The sequence below is a fragment of the Harpia harpyja genome, chromosome 7 (genome assembly GCF_026419915.1).
Source record: "Harpia harpyja isolate bHarHar1 chromosome 7, bHarHar1 primary haplotype, whole genome shotgun sequence".
NCBI lineage: Eukaryota > Metazoa > Chordata > Aves > Accipitriformes > Accipitridae > Harpia > Harpia harpyja.
Genome location: NC_068946.1, coordinates 26,285,176 through 26,304,769, shown reverse-complemented (window position 1 = coordinate 26,304,769; position 19,594 = coordinate 26,285,176). Strand labels below are relative to the sequence as shown.

General features: G+C 39.0%; 1 protein-coding gene across 7 annotated transcripts in view; it reads right to left on the bottom strand.

The window, feature by feature from the left end:
• The window catches only part of SPATS2L (spermatogenesis associated serine rich 2 like), a 147,205-nt gene that overhangs the window by 17,286 nt on the left and 110,325 nt on the right, over positions 1 to 19,594 (bottom strand). For 6 of the 7 annotated variants that reach the window (XM_052791566.1, XM_052791567.1, XM_052791564.1 and 3 more), the window contains 5 exons: positions 15,549 to 15,657; positions 11,936 to 11,985; positions 10,708 to 10,948; positions 7,343 to 7,543; positions 6,774 to 6,909 (listed from right to left, as the gene is read on the bottom strand). In XM_052791566.1, coding sequence (XP_052647526.1) covers positions 6,774 to 6,909; positions 7,343 to 7,543; positions 10,708 to 10,948; positions 11,936 to 11,985; positions 15,549 to 15,657 — 737 coding nt within the window. The remainder of the gene's footprint in view (positions 1 to 6,773; positions 6,910 to 7,342; positions 7,544 to 10,707; positions 10,949 to 11,935; positions 11,986 to 15,548; positions 15,658 to 19,594) is intronic. The other variant, XM_052791571.1, reaches the window with a different exon arrangement.

The following is a 19,594-nucleotide window of genomic DNA, read 5'->3' as shown; positions in this document are numbered from 1 at the left end:
AAAAATATTATGCTTTATTTCCTGTACACATTTCCCTTCTAGCAGGAACATATTTGACCCACAGGTGGGGTGAAAAGACAACTGATAAGAACGTCTAAGCCAATTGTGTATTTCCCAAAAGAATCCCTCACCTCAATCCAAAAACCGGAACTGTCCCTGTCAAACTTTCAGCACAAGGAACTAGAATGATGTGATGAGAATATAAATATAAAGCCCAATCACCTGTAGTGGGTGATTACAAGCTTTATAGGATTACTGAATAGCCATGCTATTTTGTAATTGGAGAAATGATACTTCACATTTTCTTTGTATTAATAAACCTGCAGGAAAAGCTGTTGTGAGATTACATATTTTGCAATGTCTCAGTAAGTTATATTCTTCCAGTATTAGCTCAAAAGTATTTAAATGGTGCTTGAAGGTTGTTATTTGATCACTGTATTAGCACATGCTCAATGTTTCCACAGCAAACCAGATTACATGAATTTTCATTCTGACCACAAATACAGCCTGACAATAAGCAGATAAACAAAAGACAGAATAAATCAATTTCACTGAAATCCTTCCCTCTGCAGTGTATCATCTAGTAAAAGTAAAAATGCCCAAAGGCTTTTAGTTATTCAAGTTTATTTTGTGTTATTCTTTATCTACCTTCACTAATACTGTTCCCTTTAGCAGCCAGCTAGCCAAGTGGGGTCTGGTAAAGCCATCACAATTAAAGGTCTATTTGCATTTTTCTTTTAAGATCTCTTTACAAACAATTAGAAATTTATTGCCTGATCATAAAAACTTGTTTAAGCTGAAAACTGTCACGGAAAACCTCTTCCTGAAAGAACACTTCTAAATTTTATTTATTCAGAAATGAAGGCATCACCTCAGGATTTTGCAGTTTTAACAATTGTAAGCATGAGTTGTATCCTGGCTTGTTAGCCTCCTGCACGTTTTTACAGAAGTTTGTAAAGTATTTACTTCCTATTTGAGTCTCAGTTCTGATCTGAATACTGAGGTACCTGAGTATCTTACTGGTTTTATATATTTTAGCCTAAACACACTCTGGCAAGGCAGAAGACTGTGGTCCTTGTTGTTGGGCTCCTGCGGCAGAAGAGAGGTAACTTTCCCAAAAGTACCCTGAAAAGTGGCCACAAAGAAAGGAAAAGAGTCTGGCTCTTTGGTCTAACACCTGTTGAAATTTTTGGAGATAATTATACCCTATATGTGTTTAATAAGTTAGATTTCTCCTTAGTCTGACAACAATGAGATCGGAAAGGATATATTCACTTTTCATCCACAATGACATGCACAAAAGCAACAATCTACCTGCATGGCCCCAAAAAGCACATGTGCTTGTGTTTTACTGAGGCTGACAAACACACTATAAATGACTGGGAGGGAAGAGGGGAGACACAAGGCCATAAAGTATGAACAATGGGCTAAGAGACAGTGTAATCCACCTTTGGATTTCACCTCTGTAATCTGTCTTCACAAGCTTAGTAAAAAATACGGGGAGGAAGCAACTATCTGTAAAAGACAAAGGGGCCAGTAGATGACATTATGTATCTCATTGAAACTTACCTGCCCCCCCCCTCAACTTCACGAGCTCTGTCTGCTCTCTTCACTAATACACAGCAAGGGTAATCCCAAACTGCTGGAGGTTGTGAAAAGACTGCAAGCACAAGCCCCTCTCCCAGTGCTGCAGCTCTGCAGGCAGGTAGCCAGTCTGAAGCCAGAGCTGTTGGATCAGGTCCTCCCAGACCCCCCCAGGCAGTAGGGGCAGGGCCCAGGGGCCTTGGTAAAAGCACTGGTCTTTGGAGGTACCTGGAAACCCAGCTGGGCCTGAGGAAACCGAGGTGCTTGGAGACCATTTTTTCCTTCTCTGCACTGGCAAGGTTATGGACTGGAACGTATGACTGATGGGCAAACAAACATCAGAACGAACTGCAAGAGGATTTGAAAATTTGTACTTTAGAGGCATAAGGACTACCAACGGTTGGCTGGCAGACAAGCCACAGACAGAAAGCTAACGAGGGCTGCCTGGAAATGCAAAGAGAAACAGCACAGTAATGCTGTTCAGTGTAAAGCAATACCAGTCCTGGCCTTTCCAGCCATCTGCCCATGCTCTAAACTACCACATTGCTAACACAAACAGGCAGCTCTTCATCTGGTGCCACTGATTCTGGGCTATGGGCAACAGAAAACCATCATCTTTACAGTTTGCCAGGTAGGGGTCCCAGAAAGGGGATGACTCTGTTCACTCACTGGTCTGCAACTGTGAGCACTGGCAGCATTGCTCATCACCAAGCACTGAGTTAGTACAGACCCAAGTATGTTCTAAATTACTTCTTCCCCCATTCACCACTCCTCTGCTTTAATTTTAACTTAGAAAACAATAGAAAAACTGCTTTATCTTCCCCAAACATACAGTACATGCTTTCTAGTTGTTCTCTGAATGTATTTTAATATATTTTTAAATTGTTATTATTGCCAAACTCCATTTTTCCAGCATTACGTCAATTTTTTATCCAGCCTATGGTAGAGCTTTCAAAGTGTTTTTTGTTCACTCAGAAAATCATCAACTGTGTTGGTTTTCTTGCTTTTTATAAAGCACTGGACATACCAATGTGTCTGAGACACAAAGAATAGAGGAAGCTTGTCTGTCTTTGGTCCAGTTCTGCATGCAGTGTAATTAAACCTGGCCCTTACTATTTTCTACAGACTATTTTCCATTTGTGGTTGGAAGCAGACCATATGGGCAAGTAGCAGATGTTTCTTTTTAGTTCTCCATATGACTGTGTGGATGCCCAATATGTGAAAATCATTTTCTGGCAAAAGGTGTTATGGGGAACTGTGGCTCCTTTTGTGCTCTGAACATTTCACTCAGATTTCCTGAGGCTCTCTTTTTATCCCCAAGATCGTTATTCAGTCTCCCGGTGGAAAAGTGAAAACACAACTACAGCATACAGGTTTTAACCTTGGCAACAAACATCTCAAGCGCACTCTAGTGAAAGGGGAGTTCACCTAGCTTTTCTGACCTTCCTCTGCAACTTAAGTACTATTTGGTATTCTTTTTTTTCCTTGCCCTACACTACTGTGAGACATGGCTATGCTCTGACATGTTTTACATCCAAGCAGTAAGTGGAACAGCTTATGTTCTCACTTACACAAAGGTATTCCTGAAAACCATACACCAAAGCTGGATGCAATGAGGAGAAAAGCTGGTTCAAGGAGTACTGTTAGAAGGATCTTCCTCATACTTTCAGGTACACGTGAGACTGAGAAACAGTGCCCTTGAGCTTGCTCTGCCCAGCAGTCTCATGGCCCTGGGGAAAGCAATGTCATAGAAAGCCCTGCAAGACCAGGGGTGACAAGAGTGCTAGATCACAGTGGAAGCATGATCCACATGAAACTGCAAAAGACATCTTGCAGAGTGGGGCAAAGTGCCCTGCCTACTCCAGCCCGTGGCCTGTAAAATGCTCTCGTGTCTTCTGGTATGAAAAGCACTGCATAAAAGCAAGTCGTTATCACTTGTTCTGAGCTTGCAGAGAATTACTTCCATTGGCAGGAACTCCTGGGAGGCTCTTTAAGAAAGAGAAAGTGAGCCCACTGCAGTGTTTTTAAACACACATCTTTCTGGGATTGTTTTTTGGCCCCATTTCATTAAAAAGTTAAAACCAGAAGCAAGCATTGCATTTTCTTTTCCAAGCATTTACAGGTGTTCACAGTACACCTGCTCCCTACCACTCGTTTTTTAGATTGTGGGAGGGTGGTATGCACTGTTTTGCCAGACAGGTGACTTTTAAATTGCAGCACAGTACTGACTGAGCATGTTCAGGAGTAGCTTCCCTTCATTGGTTAGGTCAAGCCGTGAAATACTGAGCCAGACAGAGACATGGACTTCCACTGGCAGCTATCACTCGACAGTTTCTGCTGCTAAAAGGAAAATTTCTTGTGAATCTTTCTGCTGAAGCTTTCAGGACATCTTAGGCCACATGTGCTATTCATTTATCTCCATAATAATGGTTTCATAGGCTATCTGGAGGTAGGAGGAAGATATGTGATGTTATCTTTGCACTTCATCCTTTCTGTGATTGGTAAAACCATGAAAAGATTAAAAAAAAAGAAAATTATTAGAAAATCCAAAAGATTGCTGACTCTTGAAATGCAGTTTTGATTCTGACCTTGATAGTAAATGCAAAAAGGACCCAAAAAGGGTCTTTTATCCTACTGCCAAAGGAAGAAAAACAAAAACAAACCCAAGAGAGATAACAGATACTATGTACTTCAGCATTCAGCTACAATGCAAGATTAAAGCTTCTGACTTCATTTAGCTTCACTAAAACCCCTTAGGTGGTGACAGCTGTGTGTAACAGGAACCAGTTAAGCTCCCATCTAGGTTACGGTATTGAGCCCATTCAAGTATTCCCTGCAGTTCTGACCACAGACAGCACTTAGGTGCTGTTGTATGTTTATCTGTTGCACATCTCAACCAGTCCACTCTCCAGCAGCAACTCCAAGAACTTGCAAAAATCTTGAGAATCACTATCACAAAGGAGACTAGATATCATTGTCATGCCCCTGCTTTTGGTTACTCCATAGCATTCTGGGAGCAACAGTTTAGCTGAATTGCTTCATTTTCCATTGACAGACAAGTTGAGTGTGCCACACTGAAATTCCCATGCCCAAGGAGGGTGACAAATATGCAAGAGGCTGGGTGCTAACTTAATTACCTCATCCTCCCACTACCACTAGTGATGCTTTGTTCAACTTCGAAGCAAGGAAATTGCCATGTAAATAACACATACTAAACCGTTCAGCCCAGAAACAAGATGTGTTGACTGTATGAGGTCTGAAGCTATATATATCACTGGTTCTGGTGATTTCTACTCAAATCCAGTGAATCTACAGCAGTTGGCAGCAAGTTTTTGTAAATGAGGCACTCAAGACAGCTCTTCCCATCTTTTTCAGAGTTTAAGCCACAAGGTCATATGAAATATCCCAAAACTGTTTTTAATTTTAGCAAAGGTGTCAAGTCATGCGTTTTACTGTTTAAACCAAATTTTCCCCTCATTCATTTGAAGAAAAACCTAAATATTAGGCTTACGAGCTGCCAAAAGCAATGCAGCCCACATTGAGATTTCCATAAACATGTCCTGACATTATACTGTCCTTGTTGCAATGTTATGCTATGTGCATGAAATTGCTTTGTGAAGACTGAATATTCAGAGCACAAATCTGTTAACATTCTAGAGCTTCTGGCCACCTCCACTCCAATCATCAGGCACTGAAGCTAGTAGGAGATAAATTAAATGAAGCCTATTCAAAAGTTTTCCAGGCTATTTTTCATCATTTTAAGTCTACTTGGATTTACATACTCTTTTGGGATCACTTTGTCTTTTCCCTTATTAAGCTTACCTATTAAGTAACATGTTTTAGCGTTAGGCAATACACTTTAGTGTTTTTTCAAGCTAAAACATGAATACATGAAAAATGAAGAATTTCAGTTCTGAATTTACTAATATTGCATCTCCCACCACGTTCTTAGATCATGATAGAGTTGTAAGCCTGTTCCATGACCAGAGTGACTATCATTTAAAGAGTGAATTGACTGTGACTGCCTGCAAACAAGATTAGACATGTGAAATTATTTATTTTTAACACTGTTACAAAAAAAATTCAAGAACTACACAGCAAATGAGACCCAACTATAAGGTCACTCAGAGAAAAGGTCAGAGTCTTCTTAGCAGAAACCATAAATTTTTTAAGTTTTCTAAAATCATACAAAAACACCTCTGAGAACTACCAAAAAAAAGTGCAAGGGGTTGATGAACTTTACTTAATTTTTCTATACCAACAATATAATTACTGCATTTTAGTTCATAAGCAAACACCCCTATACTGGCTGAAAGGTTTTTGTACTCTTCTGTGATTTGTAACTAAATCTTGTACATTTTAATATGATTTTTTCTGTTTACTGCAATGCTGTATAATACACAGGTTTTATATGGCATCTATGCTTAACAAAAGGCTGAGTAAAACTCAAACCAGAAGGTATTTTTCTATGACAAATATATACAAAATATGCACCTTGCTACTACAGCAATTATTTCTGCTACAAATTTTCAAAGGGTGTAGACATATACGCTGAAGATGAGGCATAACCAAAATTATAATAGAAAAAAAATAGAAAAAAGGAAGAGACAAAAGAATGAGGAAAAAGAATGAACTAGAGATGAGAAATGGAAATGAAGTGATGGATGGGAAAGTTAAAAGAAACTACGAGGGAAAGAAAAAAACCGGTGGGTAAGAAGCAAAGATGATGGGAAATGAAGAGACAATAAAGGACTGGCTGCCAAAGAAAGTAAGATCAAAGAAGTGTAGAAAGAAGAGATTTAAAGAAGGTAAAAGAGACTTCAGAAAACCCCATAAACAGGTTTTTTGTGAAAGCTTTCATTTGCTCAGATATGCTGCCACTGAACTTTACACAAAAGAATTAGGTCAAGATAGATCACTTGGGGAGGGGGAAAAAGCCATAGTGAGATTTTTTTCAAAGAATTGTAGTTTTGTCCTCCTTTATCTTTATGTATGTATGTAAGCATACACTTATGCATATATTACTTCCTGGCTGCTAAGTTACTTAATGGCACCACATATTTTTTTTATGAAACCAAATGCTGCAAACAAACAGGGTGTAAATGACCCCTCCCCACCAATGCCAGTGGCCTAATTAGCCCCTCTTTTCTCACATGGTGCTGATGGATCTCTCAAACTGATTTACCTACCAGCTGTGTAATTCTGCAAAAGCAGCTTTGATCTTCTTCACTGAATTATCCACTTCCTCTTTGATCATCATACGATATCTGGTTAGAGAAACAGTGCAACGCTGCAGGTCTTTTACTGATTTTTCAATATTCGGCCCTAAAATAGAAAACAAAAGTTACACAAAAGTCAGAAAGCTGGTTTTGGCTTTTCTGAATGAGGGAGCAGGAATAGTTCAACGTTATGTGTCCAGATTAGGATGAAGTGGCTATCCTACTCCTGCTGAAGTCCATAAATCCAACTTTTCCATAGTCCTTCCATGGTGCTCTTCAGTTTCTAAACGTGTTTGCTCAAATTCATTCCCCAAATCAAATAAATATTAAATCAGCACTACTAATCCAAATTATTTAAGTTTCATTTAATATAATGTTAAATAGGCCATAAATTGTTCTACTCTTTTTGTTGTGCTGAACATGATTCTGCTCTCACTTTCCAATATATCTGTTCTTCACGTATGTGCTTTTTTTTTTTTTCCCTAGACGCCTCAGCTGTCTGATCACCTCAGCACACAGCAACCAGGGATCCAATTTACCTCTTTTTTTGACTGAATCATCTGTCTTTGTTTCACGTTGGGGTGGAGCATTGGATGATTTAACTGAGGAAGATTTTGACTTTGGCCTGCCTAGGTTACACTGGAGTTGAACTGATGGCTGAAGAGACTCATGCTGTTCTACTCCATTCATAGTCTTTGGGTTTAATTCCACAGATACTCTCTGGTGTTCTTGTTCTTTGTCTGCAAGAAAACATTAAGGTAGAAAACCGGGAGTTATAAGATTAAGAAAGATATGAAGCCTTATTGTTGAGTCTGAATGACTTTATGTTTATACACTGGAAAAATCAAGGTTTTTTTTCCACTTGCTTTGAAATCTGCTGAGCTGCCATCTTTGAAATGAGTGGTGGTTTGTCTTTTTATAACAGCTTGCCACTCGAAATCGTTTAAATAAAGTGAACCTCAATGGATTCTTTGGCTGAAAGAAGAAAAAAACCTCCCTTGAGATATAAACAGGAAGTTTGAAGGATTCACTAAAAATCACCCTACATGAAAAACAATTATAAAAAGTAGGAAAGAGATCAGTATCTGATTTGTATCTGGTTTTACCCAAGTCTCTGCAAAAGCAATGGCATGACAAGGCAACATTAAGTATCCTTTCGGTGCATTCATGCCCCTTCTTTACAAGGGTGTGCGCAGAAAGGGTAGCTGTAAGTCCTTCAGATCCTGTGTTGCCAAGGACTCTAAAAGGAGAGTTGGAGAGTTTGTTCTGGTCATCATTTTGAAGTAATCTGGTTTATTGGGGGCCTTTTCCCCTTCAAGATATTGAGAGGGAGAGACCCTGAACTAACTCGTAATTAAGTGAAACACTCCCTAAGGCCCTCCATGATGAGGCAATTTGGCTTTCCAGGGTCTGTGCTTCATTTCCTCTAGCAGGTCTTGATTCTCTGTGGGAAACCATCACACAAAGAAGCAACGACTGAAGACTTCTCAGAAAAAGAAAGATGGAATAATGGCAAGAAATAAGCAGACCTGAACTAAAGGTAATAGCCACATGTTCTCCCCTATCATCTTCTAGCATGGGACACATTATGGAGAAACACCAGCTACACTACATCGTCCCTGAAGTCCCTTCCAGGCAGCCAGGATTTTATGGCTCTTAAAGACCTAATCTCACAGACTGTGAGTTAGTATAAGCAAAGCTTCAACCTCATGATCCTCATGGGGAAGAAAGCATAAGAGACTGTCAGCAGACACCTGACTATGATCCTTCTAAGCTATGAGCTGTCTGAAGGTATTGGTGAAATGACTACAGTACCATTAATTTGATAGGGAAGAAACCAAAATGAACAAGCCAGACAAGGACAAAAGAAAGGAGATTACAACACAAGAGAGAGCAATATGAAACGGGTGCATTTTGGACTCACTTCAGCATTTCAAACTGCTTTCGAACAGCCTGTGTGACTTGCTCAGAAACCACAAGGGTGCAGCTGCTGGCCCCTGAGGGATCCTGATCACCCTTCTATTTAGTTCCATGCATTTCAGCGCAAATTTAACAATATGTACATAGGTGGCTTTTGACCTTAAGAAAGTAGCTATTACACTGGCTGCAAATACAAGGATTTTAGTGCAACTAAAAGTGAAGAAGAAACTCTTTCCTTCTCTGTATTAAACAAATTGCCAGGAACTTATTTTACTATGCAAGGGAAACTTGAATATTAAAGTTTCAGGTTTTCCTTTATCTCCATTTCCTTTCTTTTCTTTCCCACCTTTTTCTTGTATTTTATCCCTCTCCCCCTGTTGTTGAAACAGGGGATATGTGTAGAAGTTTATAAAAGTTGTAAAGCTATGGTAACATCTCATTCGTCACTTGTAAAAGCAAAGAAAAATTCTGAGATACTTTTTGCCCTTGCTATGCACAACTCTACAATGTATCATGTCAAAGAGAAAAAAAAGGACTCAATCCCAATGCCACAAAAAAAGGTCACTAAGAGCATGGGTACTCTTCTTGCATTCACGCCTGTTAGCCCCTAGAAAACGCGCCCTATGCATGGACAAATCAGTCTATGTATCTTTATTCATGCATGTATCGTTTCAAAAAAAAGCAACTATAACAACTATAAGAAGTTTGACATGGGAGCTTGACATATTTATACCACAAATGTTTATATCTTGCAGAATTAGTGGCAAGAATGCCTTTAGTATTACGGAAATGCAGAATTTTCTGGCTTATGGCACATTCTATCCAAAGTAAGTGGGAGTCTTTAGCAAGGGTGGGAATAGTATCTCTGATGCTTTGCGAGGCACCAAATTCTTAGGACAAAACTTCTGGATAAGTAGTTTGTCTATTTGGCTTCTATAGGTTGCAGACTTTTCATTTAATTGACCAGAGGTTGGCACCACCAAAGTCACCTGGAAGCAGCAGAGAATTCACTTCAGGACAATTATCCATTTGGCACATTCCTTTAAAATGAGGTTTGAGAGCTGTATTTGCAACCACAGAAAAAGGGATTTCAAGGAAAGTTCTTTTAATACAGTCTTACATACTGCTTAAGACACAGGAAGAAAATACTAACAGCAGCAATAATCTAGGGTTGTCAGAGGTTTGAAATCCAAAGTGCTGTCAGTACTGGTAATGTTTTTTTCAACTATTAAATATGAGCTTTATGAAAGGATACTTGAAGGCAAAAGCTTTCACAGAACTTCTCACCCAGAGGAGAAGGTTTGTTTTCATTGATGTTGCTATAATCATAACTCACTATCTACTACAACCCAGTGAGGAAAAGCTTTCTGTGTTACTGTCCTCCAGAGTTTCAGAATCAGTATCTAGACCCTAGCAGAAACGTGCGTGTACTAACAGGCTATCAGACTGCCTTCCCTCAACACAAAGGCTCTTCCTTCCCTGTTAGGGAAAGCCAGTGGAGATCTACTGCGACTAGCCTATTCAGGGATGATGAGAAAAAGAAAAAAAGGGACTAGTCTGGACTAGGCAATAAAGAAACCCTGTAATATGCCACAAGCTCATACTGCTCAGATGACTTTGCTCCGCATGAGGAACTTTATCGCTTCTGTTACCATTTTACACTCAAGCCATTTTCTAACCCTGCATTCTTCTGTATTTATATCCGTAATATTCTGTATCAGCTGGGCCTCTAATTATAGTTTGATCCTTTCGTCTCTAGAAAAAAGGACATTTTGCAAGGAAACATATTGCAAGGCGAATTGTGCTCAGATATAGATCTACTTGCATGATGTTAATAGCTATGTGCATTATTTTGCGCAAACACCTCTCTCCAAATTCTTTTTATTATATTCTACTTCATGGCAATAAAAATACCACGATCTTTATGTAAATGGGGGCTTGGCTATTGCCAGTTAAAAAGGTGTCTTATGCCAGATGAACTGACCTGTGATTTCTGGACAGACTAGCGCCGACTCTACAAATCCTGAGCCTTTGTTCTCAAGAGAAGCAGCTTCCAGTTTCTGATTGGCAGAACCACCGCAAGAGTTGTCCTTAGAGCATCCATTCAGATGGCAGTCATATATTCCCTGGGGCTCTTGAGATGCCTTCTCAGGTCCACCATTCTTGGTTTTAGGATCTTTATTGCCTTGGTGCTGTTTAGATTTGCTTCTTTTTCTCCTGTTGTTCTAAATGGAGAAATATTGCAAGAACAAAGACATCACTCAGTGCAACTTGTATAAACTCAAAATATAATCAGTAAATTGTCAATGCTCTTAAAATGCCATACAAGTGACACCAGTGTAATGCAATTTACAGGCCGTGCTGTGCTATACAATACATTGCATCTGTTCAGCTGAATATATAAACCATTTGAAATAAAACCTGAAGCCCCAAACTGTTTTTCCCCTTCCTTCCACACAAATACTTGCATTGCAAAATGGTAACAAAGCTTCTGCTAAGATGCTGCTCAAAATGTTTGCAGTCACTTAGGACAAGCAGTTCCTAACCATCGGGGGGATATCCACACAGTAACACGGACAAACCCTTAAGGCATCACTCTGATCAGGTAGAAAGAGATCACAGAGGACATAGGTTGGCCACTGCTACTGTAGCTCTCCCAGCCATAAAGAGGAGACTCCATGACAGTGACTCACAGGGCAGTCTCCTGGTACAGCTCTGGCTTAGAGATACATAAGCATGAAGATCATATCCCACATATATACTTGAAGTATCTGACTTGATAGCATCACTAACGCATGACTCCTAATGGATGACTCGTATGCATAAGTTATTTTTTACACCTGGCAGCAAAAACTCTAGCACTGTAAGTGGCTGTGACTATCCAGGATACAGTTGCTTAGTAAAAGTGCTTCTGCACATGGGCTGTTTTGGGATTCGTTCTGTACTTGTCCAGGGTCTGGCTCCCACACAGATGCACACATACGTACTGTCCCAGAAATTCTCTCAGAATACTGGGCTAGAGAGACAGCAACAGATGAACAGGATTAAAAATAATACACACATTTGCTTTCCAGTATTCTGACTACAGGTGTGAATGAAGTCACCCATGTTAGCAAAGGCAGACAAAGTATTGGCCAAAAGAAAAGTACTAAATTCAACTAGACAGCTGATAAATGGTCTGAATGCTTTGATTCTCAAGAGCAAGTTCTTACCTTCTTTTTCCCTGTCATATTCCATTCCTTTAGAACCTGAACTGCGCTGCCTAGAGAAAGGAAAGATAAAACATTTCAACAGAAGTTCAGCTATGAGAAAGAAGCGTGTTCAAGAACAGTTTCTAGTCTCCTAGCTGGGCAGCATTTCCATTTGTTGTTGCGAATTCTCTTATGCGGGGACAACAAAATGGGTACTGCCATCTTTCTCCTTTTTAGTTACCCATTTTATTCGATTACACTACATACAGTGGATAGGCTACTTGGCACTACTGCTTTTTATGGCCTTCATTCCACAAAGTGATTAAGTGGGTGCCTAACTTAAAGCACTAGCATAAGCCCCAGAAAAATCAACACTCAAATCTCTTGCCTGAGAAGGGAAGCATCTCAGCACCCTAATATAAACACTGGATAAACTAGATAGTCCACCCTGACTCTAGAGCTTCCGAAAGTTTTAAAATCTTTTAGCGTTTTTATCATATACTTCCTATGTGTTATCTGTCATATTCAGAAAAATGAAGACTTAGCATCCAAAAGAGTAATTTCATGGACTCCTGCAGAAATTCTGCATCACACAAACACAGTAAACTCACACCTGGCAGAAAAAAAAAAATGGTTCAAATTTATATTTGAAAATTATTACAATTTTGTATACTTGAAATTCGGTCTGCCAGCCCTAATGAGTTGGTTAGACAAATTTATGGAACAAAGCAAGCAGAGCCTTGGTCAGACTAGTGCCAGCTGCCATGTTAGAAGAAAACTCTTCTGCATCTAGTTAACATCATTATGTTGTTCTCCTGGACCCTAAAGCTGAAAATAGATGCTCATGGTAAGCATGCAGTCTGAATCATCATCCAAACTACTATGGCAGTATCTGCCACAATAATCCTTTTAATCGCAACCAGGTTAAACGTCTTCTGCCTGAATTTAAGAATCACTTTACCATCACTGCATAATTCTAGTAAATATTCATTTATTATCCTTTCCAAATGGGTTTCATACTCAGCCATTCTTCTCACTCATTTCAGTGAACTCACGACAATATTATTAAGAAGTAATGCTGTTTTCAGACCATGAGTTGTCAACTAGTATTCAGCCAAAGACATGTCAGGTTTTCAAATGTACCAAAATTATTTTTCTATCACAATAATCCAGATCAAGATTATCTGGTCAGTCTATCACGCACATTAGAAGAGATTACATGTCTTGCTAGTAGTACTAAACCTGATTTGTTAAATTGTGAAAAAATGTGTTTGGAATCCATCAAAGCCATATTTTGTTTCCTAGATGACATGACAATGCAGACAGAAGACTAAGAAAACTTCCATTATATGTATAACTATACATATATCTATATTTAGTTACACACACACATACTTATGTACATATAAATACGATCCCCTCTCCTAAAGGTATGCTATCGTTTGACAGACACCATATTTGAGTTTGAAGAAATAAACCCAGACATTTGCTGCCCATTTTACTCTGTGCTGCTAAAAATATGTGATTTCACTTGACAGCTTTGTTAACTGTTTTCACAGTATCATCCAACACTCTTTTTGTGTTGGCTGGTGTTGTCTTAGCTTTACTTCCCTCAGCTTCCCTATGAATACTATGCAGGTTGAGGGTTATTTTAGGGATTCGCCCAAATAACCCCAGTTTCCTCCTGTTAGAAATGCACTAACTGTGCAAGTCCCAAAGCCCTCATTTGAACCCACCAGTATATTTTCTTGAACAGATCTACAAAGCAGCTGAAGAGACCTTCTGATTGTGCTTAATTAGGTAAACACTAAGATAGCAAATAAAACATTTAACCACTATTTTATTTAACTCAAATTTCACATATAGAAGTAAATTCATAACAGACACATCACCTATATGCCTCTCCAGGTAAGAAGCAAGATAGGAGCTGATCTCGGGAAACTACATTTGAACATTTCTTGATTCAGCATGCAGCACCTCTGAGAGAAGCATTGAATAGAGGTGCTCTGCCTTTTCACTCAGCATGGCTGTCCCCATGTTTTTTGTTGCATGCAGCAATGTGTTCTCTGCGATTGCGATATTTCAATCTTAGCAATTTTTGTCATTCACATGAAAAGATATTCGAAGTGCTAGATTCATTCTATCCACAGTGGCAGCTGAATGGACATGTGTCTTTACTCACGACATTTCCAGACAGTAACAAATACTGGCTGTTTTCAAATGCTCACTTGCAAAGACTTCTGAAATCAAGGCACAATGATCATAAACATGAATTTCAAAGATCATTTGAACTCAGGTTACAACAGCTTGCTTTTCTTCAAGACTTTGTTGCACTCTTGTAAGGCTTGCTTTTGCCCTCTTTCTTCCTCATAGCAGACGACGACACATGGCTATGAAAGCACTTCCCCTTTTCAGGAGCCGTTGGAAACAACTCATAGACCACAAGCAAACAATGGTAACTTAAGACAAAATAAATTGAATGAAAGGAACTTACTGAATAATCATGGAGCAACCCTCCACTACTTTCCCCAGGACATATGTTACAGAAAAACAAAATTGTTAATTAGATGCATCACATTCTTCTTTGTGTGTGTGCGCACAAACTCCGATTTCCATACATCTATCAGAATCTGACTGTCTATGCAGATACCCGCATCAAGAGGCACCATATAGATCTGATGGAAGATTTCTGATGCATTTATAAATAGTCCAGTTCGCTTGCATCTGCTTTTTGCATATTGGTAAGTAATTCCTAGTACATCATCATGCATTTTGGCTGATACACTTTTGTAAATTAATCCAAACCAAACCCAAAACTATTCTGAAGTAAAATAGATACGAAATAAGCAACTTGGTGAGATGGCAAATCAACACTATGAGGCATTTTTAAGATATACAGGGCTTTTGAGACCACTGAACTTCTAGTATCTTTTAAGCAGCCCCAAACTACAAAGATTTTGAGAGGGTTTGCTCATGGCATGCTATTATTGTTGCAAAGGGTTTCTTACAGACTTTGGTGAAAGTTCAAAATACTTGCCATTATATATTTATCAGAAAAATGTTATTTAAATAAAAGTGACCTTTCATTAGAGATGGTCTCATGATGCAAAATACAAACTCAGATCCAGATTTAGAATGGCTTGAACATTCAATGGAGTCTTGGTTCAGCCATTATAAATGTCAAGGCTATTTGCAAAATTCAGATTGAGGTTTGAATGTCAATGTATGCATCAAGTTCAGGGGTTTAGGGGCCTGGTCGTCTGCTTCAAAAATATCCAAAATTCTTATTAGTTACTGTATCTTCAATAGTGAATCATATTCTGACATATTTACTTTAAAAAGCATTAACTTTCACGCAGAATAAAGACGGTCTGCAACAAGAATGGCACCAAAAAATGGCAAAGTCAGGTAGAACAGGTAAACAGCCATGTCAAACACATAGTGTGAAGAAGCAAAGACGTAGACAGGAGGATCAATTGAAAAAAAAAAAAAAAAAAAAAAAAAAAAAGAACTGTCACAATCATCTGAATTTCAGCAGAACAACAGAATATATTTTAAGCCACCAGAGACAATGAATACTTTAGCATGCAACTGAATCCCTCATCCCTTAGTGAAAAAGGTACACTGTACTCACCATCCATGAAAGCTTGAACAGCCTTGTCTACATTGTTATCAAACTGCTGCAACACCAAAACTATCTCATTATTGCTTTTGTTCGGAACAACTGATCGGATTGCATTGATCTGGAAGGAAAATAAAGGAAGACAGTAACATACAGGTTTATCACACTCCTTTAGACAACAAGGTACCTCTGTGCCAATGCACGTTTATATAAATGCATGTTATACGTGACATGCTTACAAGTATACAGCAATGTATCTGTATGAAGCAATACCCATCCTCTCCTTACCTGGACCATGCAAATAACGAAAACAATTTCTTCAAGAGACCAAATCATAGAACTGGTAGCCAGTAAGCATGGAATCAAATCCTACCCTCAGTCACAGCAGGAGAACTAGTTTAACTAAACTGACAGAATTTGGCCTTATGCTTCTTTCCTAAATGTTCTATTTGCTGCCATGTGATTTGACAAGACACGTCACCTCTACAAACTTACGGAGTACACAACTACTTCAACAAGGCTGTTGCACGGCCTTGCTACATCAAAGTTATGATCAGTGGTTTTTTGACATCTGGAAAACAGTCATATGCATGAAAATAGTCACAGGCTGAAAGAAAACAGTATCATTTTTAAAAGCTCTAGTGGCTGCTCAGCATAATTTCAGTTTGCTGTTCCATATATATGTGACCAGGAAGCTTGTGTAACAAAATCCCAAACAAAGGACCTGGGAAGCCAAATGCTTCTTTCAGGAAACTTGGCTGATGAAGTGTTACACCCACAGATGATTCTGGCATGCCATGCTTCAGTTTCACAGCATTTGCTATTGCTGTATTGTCTTCAGTATCCATTATACCAAATGGTAATTCAACCCGCTATGTTTTAAATAAAATATTCCTACTGGAATCATGTTGATGGTTTATTTTCTCATGCCCATGTAATACAGCTGAACGTAAATAATTACATGAAACTTAATTACTATGTTGTTTTAATGCTAGACAAGCTTTACTAGGTAGTACCAAAATAAAAATACTTAGTTAAACATAATTAGCAAAACTAAAGCCTATGGTAGTACTCTGAAAAAACAAAAGAATCAGTGCCAAAACCAGTCTAGTTGTTCCAAATCAGCTTTTTGAGCTTCTGTGTCAAGCTATCCAGCATGTATTTACTATTAGAAACTTGTTATTGCGATGCAAATGTTTATCTGGCACCCTTCTTTGCCATCTTTCTGTGGGAATACATCCTTGATTAGGGTGTACTTTATTTACTGCATCACAATGTTGTCATGCTAATTTCCGATTGTGAAGCACTGGTGGTGTTTTTATTGTACTGTGAAATATAATTGTGAAAAATAATATGTGAAGATAGATCTGTTTAAGGGAACTAGGCTGGCTTACATGGTGAGAGCATTCACACTACCTTGTCTTAGCTGTCCACTTAGATGCTGAAGAACAATCTTTCTAGATTCCCTTTAGGGTGTCTCCATCATTGGAGACACCAGAAGGTGATTCAGAACACTTAAGTGCTCAGATTTATGACCAAAGATCTTATTTTGCTGTAGTACGTTCACCCCACTCCTCAACCACTGTACTTCCCTGTCCCATATACTAACGTAAGCCACAACTCATTTCAGGTTCTGTTAATGCACAGTGACTGAGAGCTCTGATTCACTATGCCTGCTGGACTTAGTTTCAGCACCGCAAAAGGTTGATACTTGCTTCAGCTAAATCCACACAGGATCAAACTTTCCAGAGGATACTTTCTAGATGAGCTCATCTCTTCCACTGTGTAAAGAAGCCGCTTTCTGACTGCAGTACACAACTTTAGTACATCTACTTAGTAGGATTAACTCTGCTCCTGTCCATCACCCTGTCACACGTCTCTTTGCAGCTTCACATTTGCCCACAACACATTTCAATTAGCAAGTCTAGCCTTGGACAACTCAGGCCACAACTATAATTTAGAGGGCAGTGGAGTCTACCTCCCAAGGACACTTTCCAAAGGCCTATCTAATCATTTGTCTAATGCTGCCACCCTATGACTGGGCAAGGCTTCCCCGCAAGCTAGGTCCTAACCCAACAGCTAGCTACTTTGGAGTCTCTAGTAAACACAAGTAACTTTATGTTTGAAGTTCAGACAGGCTAGGTTGTCAACTGGACCACTTGACCCAGAGGATATTGTTGCCAGAAACTATCCAGAAAATCTCTGTCTGCTCAAGCTTATCTCTTCAGCTGATGTGTATGCATGGGGAGGGAAGCGGCAAGTATAGCTTTCTATGCATTGCAGGCATTCAAGTGAAAACCAACAGGATGTGCAGAGAAAGCCCTGGAAAAAGTTTTATTCATCTTCTGATTGTGGGCATAGGCATGCTATTTACTGATAAAGCTGCAACAAGTATTCACTGAGCTGGCTCCATAACAATAAAAGTTGGCAAAGATGCTAGGGTAGAACAGGCCACAAGCTGCAGTCCATTTTATGTTCAAGCTGGTAGCTGCCAAACATTTCCACCATGTGGATTACATCTTCATATTCTCACAAAAACCTCCCCTTTTCTTTCACAATCACATGGATCATCTCTCTGCCTACTCAAAATTGCATAATGTCCTTGTGGCAACTGCTTACAGGAAAAATAGTAAAAGGAAATATCTAGTGTATTCTGACCATCTTTAAATATAAGCATGGGAATTTCATAAGGCTTCTAGGTCCTTCTTTGCTGTGAAAGGTCTGGAAGCCTCAAGAAGCATCTGGAAACAACAAAGTGAGGCCAATACCACAGGATGGATCAGGCAACTCGCCACACACTGCCATTTGGAAACTTCTTAAAAGACATTAAGAAGAACATCTGTGGGGTGGAGAACACCAACACACAAGAACTCGACCAGGCAGACTATGTTTTAGACTACAGAATCTACTGAAGACTCTCTGTTTGCATTGTATGGTCTTTGTTAAGAAATTTTTGATTAATAGAAAAACCAGAATTAAAAGCTAAACTGTGCTTCATCCAACTAGTACTATGATTAAATACAAAAAGGTTATGGAAACATTCTAGTTGTGGAGATAACCCAAAAAAAGCAAGATGATGATGATCTTAGGAAGAATACTCGCCAATACAGAGAAAAGAAATTAAGCATATGACCAACACTGCAGACACAGTCCTGTTTTAGTTGGACTGTATAAAAATTCGATTTAGGGAACATTGATGTACTGCAGAGCTCAACAGTTCTAGTGTCAAAACCCAATAATATCCTTTGTTTTACTGTTGAACAAAATATACAGTTTAGAAGTTTCATGAAAAAATTCCTCAGTAAAAAAGCATCAGATTGCAAAGTAAAGCATCCAGGACTTAGGAAATTCCAAATCAGAAGTTGCTTACACTGTTAATCTGCTTCCCTTGTGTATGTATGCTATGATACCCAGGATACCTACAAGTTGTTACTGTTTCTGCTTTCCAGATTTTTGTATTGACTTATGTGGGATAAGATAGATGAAAACTAAAATTTGCAGTGAGTAGGATATGTCAATATTAAGATAAAAATACATATGCTGCTCTGTTCAGAAACAACAAAAGCAGATATAAAGCCAGAATTCCAACAGAGGAGAAATCGCAAAAGGTTTTTTTCTGAAATAAAATATTTTTTCTTAAAAATTTTTAGGAACAAAATGGAATAATGTTACCATACTTTTTCTGGAATTTCAAAGACAGACAGATCTGTGCACCAGACGTCAGGTCTCCAACTCACGCACTGTTTGACTGATGTTTTCATCCAGAATACACTGGAACTATTGTACACAGGCAATGAAAAAGTCAGCGATTTCCAGACATGCAGATATTATTGACAAATGGCTACAAGTCTCAAATTGTGACCTGACAGTGTATCTGGGGGGCAGACAGGGCATGCTGAGGAACACTAGGCCATATGACAGCCTTAGCCTAGAAATGCAAATTTCAAGGTCCCCCATATTCCACCTCTTAATCCTTTCACACTGGTTTCAAAAATATGTGTATATTTCTATGGTTGAAGCTCAGGTCTGTCCCCCACATGCAAAATGTGCCCCACATA